Below are 15,263 nucleotides of genomic sequence, written 5' to 3'. Positions count from 1 at the left end.
ATATATAAATATAGCTGCGAGCAGCGATGAAGGGCCAAAGCCGGCGGCACCGCCACCCCGGTGCCTTTAGGTAACTAAAGGCACCGGGGTTGCGGTGCCACCGGCTTGGGCCCGTAATCGCTGCTCGCAGCTATATATATATTTTTTTTTTCTTTCTTTGTCCTTGTTTGTTTAACATTAGAGACAGGCAGCAGCAGGTTTAAGAAGCTGCTGTCACTTTAAGAGCTGCATGGATCCAATATTCTGTTATACACGTTAACGTTCACTTAAGACAAAACCATCTATGTGTATTTGGATACTCGCCAATACAGGCGTTTTCAAAAAAAATTTTGTGAATGTCCACTTAATTCAGAACTTAATTAAAGGTGCTCTAAGCGATGTAATGCGTTTTTTAGGCCAAACATTTTTTGTCACATACAGCAAACATCTCCTCACTATCCGCTAGCTGCCTGTCCCCTGAACACACTGTAAAAAAACGCGGTCTCTGTAGACAGCCCAGGCTCCACAAACGGCAACAAAAACAACCTGGCCCAGCCTGGACCACGAAACATAACAAACAGTGTTCCAGCCAATAACCGACAAGAATGATTTGGGGGTGGGGGTTGGGGGGTTAGTGCGCATGCACATGAAGGGGTGTGTTGGGGAGTGGAGGAGAGAGAAGCATGAAGAAGGAAGTTAGCTAGAGAAGAGATATCCTAGACAACGACTAACGTTACATGCTCAGGAAAAAGTGGGTTTGCGCATATTGAACTCAGGGACAAAAATTATAAAATGAGCGAGTACGTCATGAATCCATTTTCCAAACAGTGTTTCTGTCATATCCTGAATCACTACGGTCCACCTATAATAAGTGTTTATATCCAGACTATTTTAGACTGGTTCGGGTCGTACTGCTGCGGAGTAGCCCAGTGCCTGCGTGACTCGTCATATACAGAAACAGAGAGAAGTAGCTCCAGCTACAATGTTCTTCCGCAAGATGCATGCAGTTCTGTTTATTAACTGCTAGGGTGCCAAAAGTTAAGGACTGCAGTTTTAAGTCATTTATGATCCGTAAAGTGTTGACAATTATGCATGATTCTGATCATCCACTTCATCAGTATTTAACCCCGTCCCTTCTGGCCATAGGTACAGCATACCCATGTGTAGATATGTGTAGCATACCAAGACAAATTCCTATCAACTGTATTGCTGAAATGGCTAAATAAATTTTGAACTTGAACTTGAAGAAAGGCCAGTTATAGTAAGACCTTTGTCCTTACAACCATACGTGTTTTGAACAAACAATCCTTTCAATGCACGTAGAGGATCAGCCACTGGTGTGCTATGCCTTTGTCATTGTTTGTGATTTGGTGTGTTTTTTATTGTATGATTTTGTCATTTTTACATAATGTTTCTTTTTGTATGCACCACTGTGGAAAAGAATTTCCTATTCTTTTAATAGATAAATATGAATAATAATAATAAATAAATATGACAAATAAATATGAATAATCTATGAATACACTGTACTAAGGACAGACAGGACAGTGTCACGTGGTAACCGTTTTTTTTCTTTCTTTTTCTTTTGTGCATTGCATTGCAAATGTCATAAATGCAGAATCCTGCTGTCATTTGTGGGCACTTGTGTTATGCCATATCAGAATGAAGGGTTACACAAAGTTAGAATTTTGCAAAAAATGCTATAGAGGTTGTTTACCAACATGTTGTGTTTGACAACAATGTGCTTGTGCTAACAACTCATTGAAAGTCCCCTGATGTTCCATTATGTTGCTACCTGCTGAACTACCTACCTACACAGTACTTTTGGGAATCATATAAGCTTGAAATACGCTAACGATGCGCCTCGGTTTTGAGAGACAGTCATTGTCATAATGGGATCATTAGTGCTTCTATAACAAGAACCTGGACAAATCTGTATGCACAAATTCCAGCATCTGCTCTACTGTAGATAGCATGTAAGATGTATTAATAGAATGTTTCTTTATTTTTTCCCCAGTTTTGTTGTACTGAAGGTGGGTGAAGAGGATGTATATGTTATGCCTTATTATTGTTGTATGTTATTTCTTGCCAATTCCAATCTCGTTGACTAAATATACCCTCATATGAGATTCATCCTCCGCTTGATAGGAGGGAAGATGATGTCGGTTTCATGCTGGCCAGTGCCATTACTGAATCATTTTCATTGGGCCACTGACTGAAATCTAACCTCGGATGAATTCAAATGTATTTTTAATGTCCATTTTGCCCAAATGTAGTCTTATATGCCTCATAAGTTCAAACACGTTGCTAACAGCCCTGCAAGCTACAGTCGAGTTTGAGGAATAGATATTATATAGTGGTGTTCATCATAAGGAAGGATTTTTTGCTAACGTTTTTCTGCCAGTTATGACTGCTGCGACCAATCACGTTCCTCTCCCTCCAGGCTCAACCTCAGACTGAAGACTGAACCATGCCCGCTTGTTTTGGACACTTGACTGCACTTGCTGCATTTGAGCTTCAAGATTAAATGCACACATTTGATATAGCACTGATAAAGATGCAGCAATTTTAGGTGAAGTGCCACTACCGATGGGAGTTAAATGTTTGTGGTTCTGTTCACTGATTATGATTCCTTAAGGATTCCATTAACAATACGTTAACAATAAGATCTTACTGTGAACAGTTAATCCATGCATACGTTTCCTTTTTACATTTTGTTTTTCTGACCTCGTAATGTTTAATCAGTGACAGACTTCTCTCTGACGACAAGGGCTGCATTTACACTGTAAGTCTTAATGCACAGATCCGATTTTTTGGCCCGACTGCTTACACTCACTTTAGACAGGACTGGTATCCGATATCTGTTTACATTAATTCCCACCCAATTTGATTTTCGGTGATCGTTTTACTATCCACATGGTAGACCCTGGTTTTGAATGGCTGTGCTATTAAAATTATTTATATAATTCATGTTGGGTGGTCATGATTATTTTCCAGCAAGGACAAGATAACTCATTTCATTTTTTAATGAATTTGAAGGAATTAGAGAGAGAGAGAGAGAGAGAGAGAGCCAATAGTGAAGCTTGTTAGTTTAATTACAGCAAAGTGATCACCTAATTGCTGAGAAATATAATGTAGCTTTCAGTAGTGAAGCTGTTTTATTTATAAAAGTCACGGTCAGAGGTTGAAAACCAGCTCCTGAATGTTTCTGTGTTTGCGCAATTTCTTTTTTTTAGAAGATAAATATAAGTTCCCATTTCTATAAAAAGCTGTGAGCGAGCGCTTACAGGCACGTCGGCCTCATAATACAACATTAAAAAGCTATCTTTGTGAATAAACATGTCGTCCTCGCCTTGTGGTGGCTTGGAATTCAAAGGGGAATCGGATGTGCGTGTTTAGACGTAGGTTGGATGTACAGATATTGGATATGTATCTGATTTAAAACAGATCGGATGCGGACAAATCGGATCTCGAGCGGATTTTTGTGTTTACACGTGTGCGACAAATTCCGATCTGTGTCAAATGTGAGTAAAAGATCGGACTTTTTGTGCCAGTGTAAACGCAGCCATATGCAGGACATTTAGGGGCCGTTTACACAATATCTTTTCTTTACAAAGTGACCGCCAACTACTGGCCTCGTATGAATAATACAGCTTTTCTAGTCGTTTTCACAGATCCGTGTGAATGGATCATGTTGACAATGTCATCGTCTCTTCGCGAAAAACACAAAGGAAAACCTTTAGTGTTTTTTAGTACATCGTTGTTTTGTAAATCCTTTAGTCGCTTAAACCTTCCCCTGCAAGCTCACGTTCATCTGCCTCAACTTTTGAGTGCGACGCCCACATCTCATCATCCAATCAATAACCAAGTTTCTGCCCTTTTTTTTCTTTTTTGACTTTAAATTTAGTTTGATCACATTCAAGTTATTTAGTATCTTACGGTAAATAGTAGTAGTTTCAGAGCTGGCAATCAGTGAAAGCTGCACATTACTTTACTTAACAATTACTTTTGATGAATTATCACAATGTTTAATTTATGGTGTTTATATTATACGATGCCATAGATGGTTGTAAGATTGCATATTTTATCTCCCTCATCTTTTTGAATGAGTAGTTGGGAGTAGTAAAGCATAGACATTTCAAAATTAGATTCCCAGAATATTATTTAGCACATTCACTATATAGATTGTATTAGTATCAGCTAGTGGTTGCGTTAAGACTGGAATACACTACACGACTTTTGCTTAGATTTTTGCCCCGATTTGCAATCTGGGTGAGTGCAGTAGTTGCCAAATTTCCACGCCAGTCTGCAGATTTTGTGCGTTCGGAGTTGGCAGAAATTCGCAGAAAATCCCGTAGTTTATGATGGGCACAGATTCCGAATTTTTTTTTTTAGCTTCAGATTATGATTCCATCCAGTCAGAGGATACCAAAACATGTTTGATATTTTGAGCCGATTTAAGAACACATCAAGAACGTTGGATGAAGTGGCCGTGGACCTACAGTTAAGTGAAAGCAAATCTGCAAATGCATCCTATTGTTTGTCAGCGATGAAGAGCGATATTAGTTGAACATCTGCAGAATGTTGAGATTCTACAAATCTGTAGAATTGTTGAATTATTTCAAATAAATAGATTGAGATTCACAAACACATGTAAAGAGTTTCACAAAAATTGATAAAACTCACATATAGTGTTTCTTAACAATGTGACATCGCCAACTGAATAATACAGCGTTTTTAGTCATTTTCGTGGATCTGTGTGAACGGGGATAATTTTGACAACGTTGCCATCTGTACGTGAAAAATGCAAAGGAGAAACGTTCCCGTTTATTGTACATCGTTTTTTGTGTAAATGCACCCTAAATCTATAGGCTGGACAAAGACATCATTCTAATTAATATGTGTGTTCGCCACCAACTGGACAGGGGTGGGAATTACAGTTACAAGTGACAATAGTTCATCCTCAGTGTAATCTGTCAAAATGATGGATCACTGCTAAAAAAATTCAGTCAATGGGCCTCATTCATTAAACTTTCGTAAATATATGAGTAAATTCGGACCCTTACGGACCTTTCCGAAAACTATCCTCCAGATTCGCAAACATCCGATTTGATAGTTAAACGTGTGAATTCCAAGCATTCGGAAATATGGCACGCGTCCTCTCATATCCACAATTAGCATAATCCCAGCCCACGAGTTACAACTACGTAAATTACGTGTCCAGGAACACTGGAATCTTCTGGATCTCCCTTCTCATGTTTGGCTCCAATATATTGCATAAATGCTAAATAGACTAATTGGCCAAATGCCTAACAAAAAATATTAAATAAGCATGTGTCCACCAAAACATTTTGCCAGCTGGTGGCATTTGAGAGCGTTTTTCCAGCTGTTTTGGTTGCTATGGTGATAGCACATTACTGCCTGCCCCAGGCATGTTCTGTATCTCATTTTGAAGAATATTACTGAATATAAAAATGCAGTAACCAGCAATATTAACTATTCCATTGTTGTTCAGTCATTGTACAAGTAGGATGGTTGGTCGGTGTAATATTTGTCCCGCCCCTCCTCCACTGTGATTGGACAGCTGGATAAAAAGTGACCGTGATGAGCACTGCGTTTTACCCAAAGATGAACTGTTTTCAACTCTCAGCTACAAAATAAAAAAAGAAATAAAAATACAAATATATCGCAAACGAACTTGTGAAATATTATCAAAATGCATTTTTATCAGTTTGCCTAAAAGAACACAGAACGTTGTAATGTTTTACGCACCATTTACAGGTGGTACGGAGCAGGTGTACATTTATTTCCAGCTAACATTTTGAAAATACGAACATTTTCATGACTCATGAAACATAAACATTTGTTCTGCTCGTGTTTCATGAATGAGTCCCAGTGACAGAAAATATTCAGTTAGCGTGACCACTGTTATCAGCACAATATATATATATATATATATATATAATATATATATATAATATATATATATATATATATATATATATATATATATATATAATTTTTTTTTTTTTTTTGCCTTTCTCTAAACACATTACCATCATATCAGCAAAATCTAGTATCTAAGTCTGTGTATTGATATGAAGAGTTCAGATGCAAAAGCCTCTAAGTGCCATCTGAAATTTTCTTCTAGAATGATCATTTTTATCAAGCTCGTATATTTAAGTTCAGTAATTTCACTTAAATGGCAATGAAAATTACCTATTAATTGTCATTTAAGTGAAATTATTGAACTTAAATATACGAGCTTGATAAAAATGACCATTCTAGAAGAAATTTTCAGATGGCTTTTGCATCTGAACTCTTCATATGGTACATAATCCAATTTTAATACATGTACAAATTGAATAAAACATGCCTAAAGTATTTTAAACTTGCAGTTACCCTGTTTTGCAGTTGTATGTGTGCCCCAGACTGTTAATTAGGTTAAAGAATCTGAGATTACATGGATTTGTTCTGTTTGCAGGTCTTAAAAAAGGCCTTCAAGTCGTAGATTTAATTTTAAAAATTCTCCAGATACCCAGTGGTATTACATTTATACATTCATTTATGGCGCATTCTCATCTGTTTTCTTCTCACTTACTTCTCACGTTTGTTGAGTTAAAATCAGTGTTGTTTAGGTCTGGCCAGCCAGAGACTCAGGGTCAGTGGTGACTTGGAAAATGTCAACGGGTTAAGAGTTCATTACCATGTTGAGGACAAAGTGTCAAAGAAGTGACAGGTGGTTCATGGACACACTGCTATTTGAGGAAGACTGTGTTCACAAAGTCTCTCAAGACACAGCGCTTCTGTACTGAAAACATTACATGAAAACAGTCATTGCAGAACACTCATCCCTGTCTAAACAAGATTGTTTTATGATTGTGTTATTGGCTGACTCTGGATTTCATAACATAATATATTTCCAGAATGATGCTCTCTCTATTACACCCTGTATCAAAGCAGTCACGAACCAAAGTGATGAAAGAGGGCGCTCATGATTTCTGACATTTCAATTATAGATCTGAATAAAACCTAGGCTACATGTCTGATTGGAGTTTTAAAAATATAGTCAGAATGCACAGGATGGGTGGTTAATTGATATCTTAGATATTTTATGTATTTTATTTCATAGTTTGGAAAAATAAATTTGAACAGTTCAACATTTACACTCACCAAGCTTTCAGCAAGTTACTCGCCAGTTGGCCATTAGCTTAGCGAGGAACTGCAACATTACATGGTTTAAATGGTTAACAATTTACCAGAATTTACCATCAAGGGTCCAGATTCATGAAAATGTTCTTTTAAAAGAATATAAGACATTTTTTAAGATAAATTCTAGAAAGTTTGTAAGAATATTCGTAGCAGTTCTTGCCAAAGACCCACTGATCAATTAAATGAAAAACACCTCACCGTAATTTTCCTATGCCTGCAGATTACCGTGATAATCATAATAAGCACGCCCACTATTTTTGTCTCGAATGGCTGACGGAAGTTCAGCACTTAAGTTTTTTTCTTTTTTTCTTTTAGAACACTCTGAAGAGACACGATCGCTTTATATGATGAACAGATTGAATTTAGGCTTTTATTCACATTTAAACATTGATCAGCAAATATAAACAGAAGCTCAACCAAAATCTGCTTGCTGATTAAATCTCTCGAGAACAAACCGCATTGGTTCTTGCTAAAGCTCAAACGTGCTGCGTAACGCGAGAATCAGGCCGGTTCCGGAATCAAATCACTGAGGGTGCTTCTGAAATCACTGAGGGTGTTCTAGTAAAGTGCAGATGTAGGCTAAGAAATGGCTCCACCATAGAAGTGTACAGTGAGACATTTAAGATTATTTACAAGTCATCACTTTTACCAATAATTATAATAGTTTAAAAAAAAAATATTTTGCTATAAATATTTTTTCTATTAGTCTGCCTTTACATTGCTTTAATGCGTTACTAGTATTTTAATATGTCATATTTCTGTCCCGTGCAGAGTGAATATATAATATGTGCAGAGCGTCTATAATATGTGCAGAGCGTCTATAATTCTAAGCTCAGCATTTCGTGAGCTTAGAATTATAAGGTTCTATCTCCGTTTAGGGTAGTTCTGAGATATTGAGCATCAAAGTTTTTACATCCCAGCTGGCAATGGAGAGATGGAACCTTTTTATTTTATTAATAACTACTAACAAAATATTTTTTTCTACAAAAATAACACCACACAGGCATTAATAAACACCTAATGGATCAGATTATGTCAAAAACTCAATTTCGACCAAAAGTGGAGATAGAACCTTATAATTCTAAGCTCACGATTTATATTTAGATGTTACTTCCGAAACTTTTTGCAAAAAAAACAACAAAAAAAACAGTAGTTTAATTCAAATAGATTATATAGGCTGTAGCTTCGAAAGCGAGCCAAGACTGATCCCTGTCACTTTGTCAGTTCATCAAGATCTCACAAAGTTCCCTTATCATCAGTGAAGCTGCCAACAATGCACAATAAAACACTTAGGTCGTGTACACATTTTTTTGTTAATGAGAGGTTTCGCAAGCATTTTTGTGAAACATTGCAAAAACACATTGTAAATAGATACAGCTGATGTTCTCCAGAGTGCAAACACAAATATGCATGGGAGTGTTTGCCAAATCTGTTTTGCCAATATATTATTACAGTATAAACTGAGGGTGCTCTTGCTTGAGTTTGAGGGTGCTTGGCACTAGCACTCCTGTAGAACCGGTCCTGACGAGAATGAACCTCGTTGGTTCTTGTGGGAGCATAATACTGGTGCGTAACACACGGGAATGAACCTCATTGGTTCTTGCTGAACCTCAAACACGTTGCTTAACACGAGAATGAACCTCATTGGTTCTTGCTGAAGCTCAAACGGGCTTCGCAACACTAGAATGAACCTCATTGGTTCTTGCACGTCAAGTGAACATGCTTGGGCTTCCATTTACCACAACAGATGTGTGAGTTGATGAATGTTTAAATGTAATAAATCAATCCGTTCATCATATAAAGTGATCATGTTTTACGATCTCTTTATGAACTTTTTGAATCGTCAAAGTGTCAGTTGCTTAGCTGTCAACGGAGGGACAGAAATCTCTCAGACTTCATCAAAAAGATCTTCATTTGTGTTCCGAAGATGAACGAAAGTCTTGCGGGTTTGGAATGACGTGAGTGTGAGTAAATGTTTTGTGAATCTGACTCCAGAAGCTTATCTAGGGTGTTTAAAGTTTCTCCAGAACACCATATTGTGGAACATTCTTCACGTTAAGCTACTGATGCAAAAATATGAGAAACAAAATAACAATTCATCTTCACATTTTTGTGACCGGTGCTGTTTCACTGAAGAACTGGTTAATACCCAATACCACGATGGACACCATGACCTGCGCTGCCGTAAATATGCAAGAAAAAGCAGCTACAGTGAGGAAAATAAGTATTTGAACACCCTGCTATTTTGCAAGTTCTCCCACTTAGAAATCATGGAGGGGTCTGAAATTGTCATCGTAGGTGCATGTCCACTGTGAGAGACATAATCAAAAAAAAAAAAAATCCAGAAATCACAATGTATGATTTTTTAACTATTTATTTGTATGATACAGCTGCAAATAAGTATTTGAACACCTGAGAAAATCAATGTTAATATTTGGTACAGTAGCCTTTGTTTGCAATTACAGAGGTCAAACGTTTCCTGTAGTTTTTCACCAGGTTTGCACACACTGCAGGAGGGATTTTGGCCCACTCCTCCACACAGATCTTCTCTAGATCAGTCAGGTTTCTGGGCTGTCGCTGAGAAACACGGAGTTTGAGCTCCCTCCAAAGATTCTCTATTGGGTTTAGGTCTGGAGACTGGCTAGGCCACACCAGAACCTTGATATGCTTCTTACAGAGCCACTCCTTGGTTATCCTGGCTGTGTGCTTCGGGTCATTGTCATGTTGGAAGACCCAGCCTCGACCCATCTTCAATGCTCTAACTGAGGGAAGGAGGTTGTTCCCCAAAATCTCGCAATACATGACCCCGGTCATCCTCTCCTTAATACAGTGCAGTCGCCCTGTCCCATGTGCAGAAACACCCCCAAACTAAGCATGATGCTACCACCCCCATGCTTCACAGTAGGGATGGTGTTCTTGGGATGGTACTCATCATTCTTCTTCCTCCAAACACGTTTAGTGGAATTATGACCAAAAAGTTCTATTTTGGTCTCATCTGACCACATGACTTTCTCCCATGACTCCTCTGGATCATCCAAATGGTCATTGGCAAACTTAAGACGGGCCTTGACATGTGCTGGTTTAAGCAGGGGAACCTTCCGTGCCATGCATGATTTCAAACCATGACGTCTTAGTGTATTACCAACAGTAACCTTGGAAACGGTGGTCCCAGCTCTTTTCAGGTCATTGACCAGCTCCTCCCGTGTAGTTCTGGGCTGATTTCTCACCTTTCTTAGGATCATTGAGACCCCACGAGGTGAGATCTTGCATGGAGCCCCAGTCCGAGGGAGACTGACAGTCATGTTTAGCTTCTTCCATTTTCTAATGATTGCTCCAACAGTGGACCTTTTTTCACCAAGCTGCTTGGCAATTTCCCCGTAGCCCTTTCCAGCCTTATTTTAAAGGCAGACTAACAGGTCTTTGAGGGTCAGAATTCTAGCTGATAGACAGGTGTTCAAATACTTATTTGCAGCTGTATCATACAAATAAATAGTTAAAAAATCATATATTGTGATTTCTGGATTTTTTTTTTTTAGATTATGTCTCTCACAGTGGACATGCACCTACGATGACAATTTCAGACCACTCCATGATTTCCAAGTGGGAGAACTTGCAAAATAGCAGGGTGTTCAAATACTTATTTTCCTCACTGTATATATTGCCATTGTCATAGGGATAAAAATACATACTTTTTAATAATGCAAAATGCAGTTTCAGGCCTGGTATGAAATATTTATGCCTGGTAAACAAACTCATTTCATCTGCTATGAGCAGCTGAAGCAAACTCTTAATTTTGTCTGTTCTTGAATCCTATGATGCTGAACCCGACATTCCCAATTACACTGTTGTGTATTTTATTTTGAATATTTGTTTTATGCTGAATTTAGCATGCCTTCTCCAAGACATTTACTGTGCTGTTGGACAGTCATGTGGTTTCTCACTGATACTTTCTTACCGATGAAAACACAGAAAACCTGAACTTACAGAGCTGTTTCATAGAGATGTTTCAGTCTCGGTCCAAATGCAGCTAAGTGTGTATTGTTTTCTTAACAGGGTGCTGTCACCGGGAGATTGAGTGTCTGGTTAACACATGATGTTCAAGGACTACAGATCTGGCCGAGCTGTAGGTGAGTTGATATGCATTCTGTCTGCTTGATGTACCATCAGAGAGTGTAGATCTCACTGCAGAAAAAGGATTTGTTGGCAAGATCTCTGCTGCATAACTGATAAGACCGTCAGTGTTCCCATGAGAGGCTGCTTCTCAATAATAAGAGGTTCTTCTCAAGTTCTTTGGCATTTATTCTGTCACGAACAGGTGGAAACGTCTGCTGGATCGCCTCCGTCACTTTTCCGTTCTTGTTTGCGCTTTCTAAATGACGGGAAGTTTAGATTTCAGAGCTCGCCGGAACCTTTTATCAAGTTTTGGGAGATTAAGCTGAAAGGTGAGTCTGATACTGCTTCAGAGGCGTTTGGCGAGCCAAGATAAAAGAATAAGGTTTAGTCTGATATTAAAGTGTATAAATAGCCCAAATGTCTATGCCAGTGGAGGACTAGTGCATTTCAGAGGATAAATCACAAATGCAGAGTTTCTGTATGAAATGCCAGGTAGCCAGATGGACATTGCTCAATCTCTTGTGTAAACCCTATTTGAACTCTGTCGCTTTGAGCTTTTTTTCTGTGAGATAAAAGCTTTGCGCTTGTTAAACCTACTCGTTTCGTTGTATTCTTAATCATTTTTTGGCTAAATGCATTCAAAAATGTTTTGACTCAATATTGACATCTGACATTCAGCTTGACGGACAACAATCACTCAGGAGAATAAGTATTAGAATTTAATTCTGGACAGGAGAATTGCCGGGCAACTGTGCGGAAATTAATTTCTTGAATGCGTGAGGAAGATGAGCGTGTCCTTTCTTATTAGGCTCTGTGTGGGCCATGCCGGTTGGCTGGCTCGTGTTGAATCTGTAGAGGGGTGTCCGGGCCGTCACACGGCTCTGCCCTCCCCATAGGTGGCCGGTTTATGTCGCATAGTCCTGCTGCAGCTGTATGGGGGCAGATTGCCTCATTTACACAGGAGCTTTTCTTCCACGTTCCCCTTATCTAGCTCAGTGCACAGAAACAGCGTTGACTGATCACTTCCTCTTTTGCACAATCAAGGACAGCCGATCCAGGAATGTATTTTAGTGCTTTCTCTCAAGGTAATGCCAACTATACGATGTGCCACAAAAAGAGAACTGAGAGTTTAAACATATTACAGTCAACATGAATTCCAAATTGTACTTAATACTTGTATTGTGAACGATCCGGTACATGTTATTGCAAATTAAAATGTCTTAATCTGGGTTCACACTGTACGATTTTGTCCACGATTTGGCCGTCTGAGACAAATTTTGATAATCCTAAAAGGTTGCTCTGTTCCTGGGCCGAAATCTGAAGTCTTTGATCACTAGTTTGACATGTTCGTGACAGCCGATTAATGACCATTGTGATCAAATTTTACCTATCCTATGATTTTTTTTTTTACTGTCAAATCAAAAACCAGTAGGAGCGCCGAACCTGATGACGCAATTAGTGAGACAACAACAATCAACTGCTTGCTCCACACACACGTCTTCATATATTTTTTTCATTTTCTTTTCAAGAAAAGGCATGATCAAAATTGCTAGCCATTTCTATCCCACATGTAAATGCAGCTCACAGTCACCGAATGTGTCACGGACTGATGATGTAAAACTTTTTACTGACGTACAGTTTGACATTAATGACAACTGAGATCTTACAGTGTGACATGGCTTACAGCGAGGATCATGTTCATACAGTGACAAGCAACAGTCGTAAAGGTCTATTATAAACTGTACGTGATGTTTAACGACATTTTAACGTTTAACATTTAACGTTTTTTAAATGTTAAAAAAACAATCAGCTATTCTTCTGAAACATTTTTTTATGTAGACAGTATGTTGATTCACTCTACCTAGAAAAGTTGATTGGGAAAGCTATTTTGTTAAGTTTTTGAATTGTCATCAGGACAATATGACATTAAATCTGCTTTAATCATTAACCAAAATGGACACATTTTGGCTGATTATTTGACCTGGCTCATATATTTATTTATATGTATACCACCATTTAAAACTTTGGGATCAGTATCTTTCAAAAATTCCTTTAAAGAATGTATAACATTCATAACATTGATATATATCAATATTGTATTCGCTATAAAAACCGCCTCGCTCTACATTATCTCGCTTATTACATGGCTACCTACCAAATAAATCAATATTTCAATAATAAATCAATAATTTGACACAAAATATTGATTTAAAAAGGAGTTTATTGATTTAAAAACGATTGTATTGCTTCCGCTAAAGAAATTAGTGTGTTCCGTCTCTACGGTTAGAAACCTACGTCCATAGCAACGCTCTGTTTTTCATGGCAATGGTGTGTTATTCTTAGCAGCGGTCTGTTATTTCTTGATAACATTCTACATTAGAATTCAAGCCATATATACATATATACATATATATATGTATATGTATATGTATGTATATGTATATGTGTGTGTGTGTATATATATATATATATATATATATATATATATATATATATATTCACTGATGGACCTAATGTGTGTGTGTGTGTATATATGTGTGTGTGTGTGTGTATATATATATATATATATATATATATATATATATACATACAGTATATCAGTCTGGTGAGTAAACTAAAAAATGTGCTTGCCAATGGCGATTCCATTGCCAAGGTGTGTGTAGAGGGTTGGTCTTTCATACTAATATATTTTGAATTCAGTGAGATTGACTGCAAGGCAAATGCACACACATAGCACAGCTTTCCTCTCTCACAGCTCCCATGTTGCCCTTTATTTTAAATGGTCATTTTGCTATTGTTTTAAACTTAAATAATGGAGGTGCCAGTGGCTAGAGAGTTCAACTTTACACCTAGTTAATTGGTTTTGCGTGAGGAGTTGCGGGCCGTGAGGTGAGGGGCGCTGCTGTTGAAATGCCCTTACTCAATCAGTCACCTTAATGAATCCAGAGGTCTCATTGAACTGTCCCTGTAATATAACACATGCACGAGGACTGTAAAATGACAACTTTTGGGATTTGTTTTGCATTATTCTGTTGAATGAAGTGGAAGGCCTGCAATTAATTTAGTGCTTCTTTGCCTTGACATTAAAGCCCTGTTGCAGTGACTTCATTAGTCACTAAAAGTTCACTAAACAAAATCTGATTCATTCCTTTAATTTCCCTCGCCTGGTTTTAAAGTGGCCAAAACACCAAATGGCACAGAACTGCAACTCGGCCTGCCAAAATTCAAACCCAAAAGCCATTAAACTATTTTAACTGACATTCTCCACAAAACCTCTACAGTCCAGAAGCCTCCCTCGCCGAGACCAGTATTGTGAACTGGAACACAGTGTCCTGAAGTTCTTGATAATTGATAAGGTGAGAAATGATGTTGCCATTCAGGTCCATCAGAGAAGTTCACTTCAGGTATCCTAATGTAGACACATTTATTTGTCTGGTAAGTCTAATGCAGTTACGTTATTGACATTCTCTCAGTTTACCCACCATCCAAAATGTGTCTGAAAAGTTTTTTCGGGACTGAAGGGATGACTTCAGTAGAGGAGCTAAATAACAATTAGACATTTGACCTGAATTGTAACACAAATTGCTTTCACTTATTGATGATTGATCATACCCTCAGGCAGCAGACACAGCAGATTCCGCCATAGTCGTTGCCTGTGTTGCAAAGCGGGTACGTGAATGTGGGGGCGGAGGCATCGAGATAGGGGTGTGATACTTTTGAGTAGGGGCGTGTTTGTTTTGGTGATTTCAAATGTCAACTGTGTTTACCAGAAATCGCTTACTGCACCTTTAAGGCCATGACACACCAAGTCGATGCGGCTTGGTGTGTCACTGCCTTTAGACTTCTCTTTGACAAAACACAAACACTGCTTCTAACATGGGTGGAAAAAAAAATTTCTGGATCCCGAAGATATACTTTGCTTTCAGGATTCATTTAAAGGAGCATCAAATGAGATCCCT

At 38.2% G+C, this 15,263-nt stretch overlaps 1 protein-coding gene across 6 annotated transcripts in view; it reads left to right on the top strand.

Moving 5' to 3' along the window:
• enox2 (ecto-NOX disulfide-thiol exchanger 2) overlaps positions 1-15,263 on the top strand; it is a 248,246-nt gene that overhangs the window by 57,206 nt on the left and 175,777 nt on the right. For 5 of the 6 annotated variants that reach the window (XM_084134128.1, XM_084134123.1, XM_084134125.1 and 2 more), the window contains one exon: positions 11,245-11,318. The exons of the other annotated variant lie outside the window; for it this stretch is intronic. In XM_084134128.1, the coding sequence (XP_083990254.1) occupies positions 11,282-11,318 (37 nt within the window). In that variant the 5' untranslated portion in view covers positions 11,245-11,281. The remainder of the gene's footprint in view (positions 1-11,244; positions 11,319-15,263) is intronic. 6 annotated transcript variants of the gene reach the window in all.

This window comes from Abramis brama (assembly GCF_963993115.1).
Source record: "Abramis brama genome assembly, chromosome: 13".
In the NCBI taxonomy this organism is placed as follows: domain Eukaryota; kingdom Metazoa; phylum Chordata; class Actinopteri; order Cypriniformes; family Leuciscidae; genus Abramis; species Abramis brama.
Note: the sequence above shows the minus strand (reverse complement) of the source record. Positions and strands in the feature narration are given on the sequence as shown.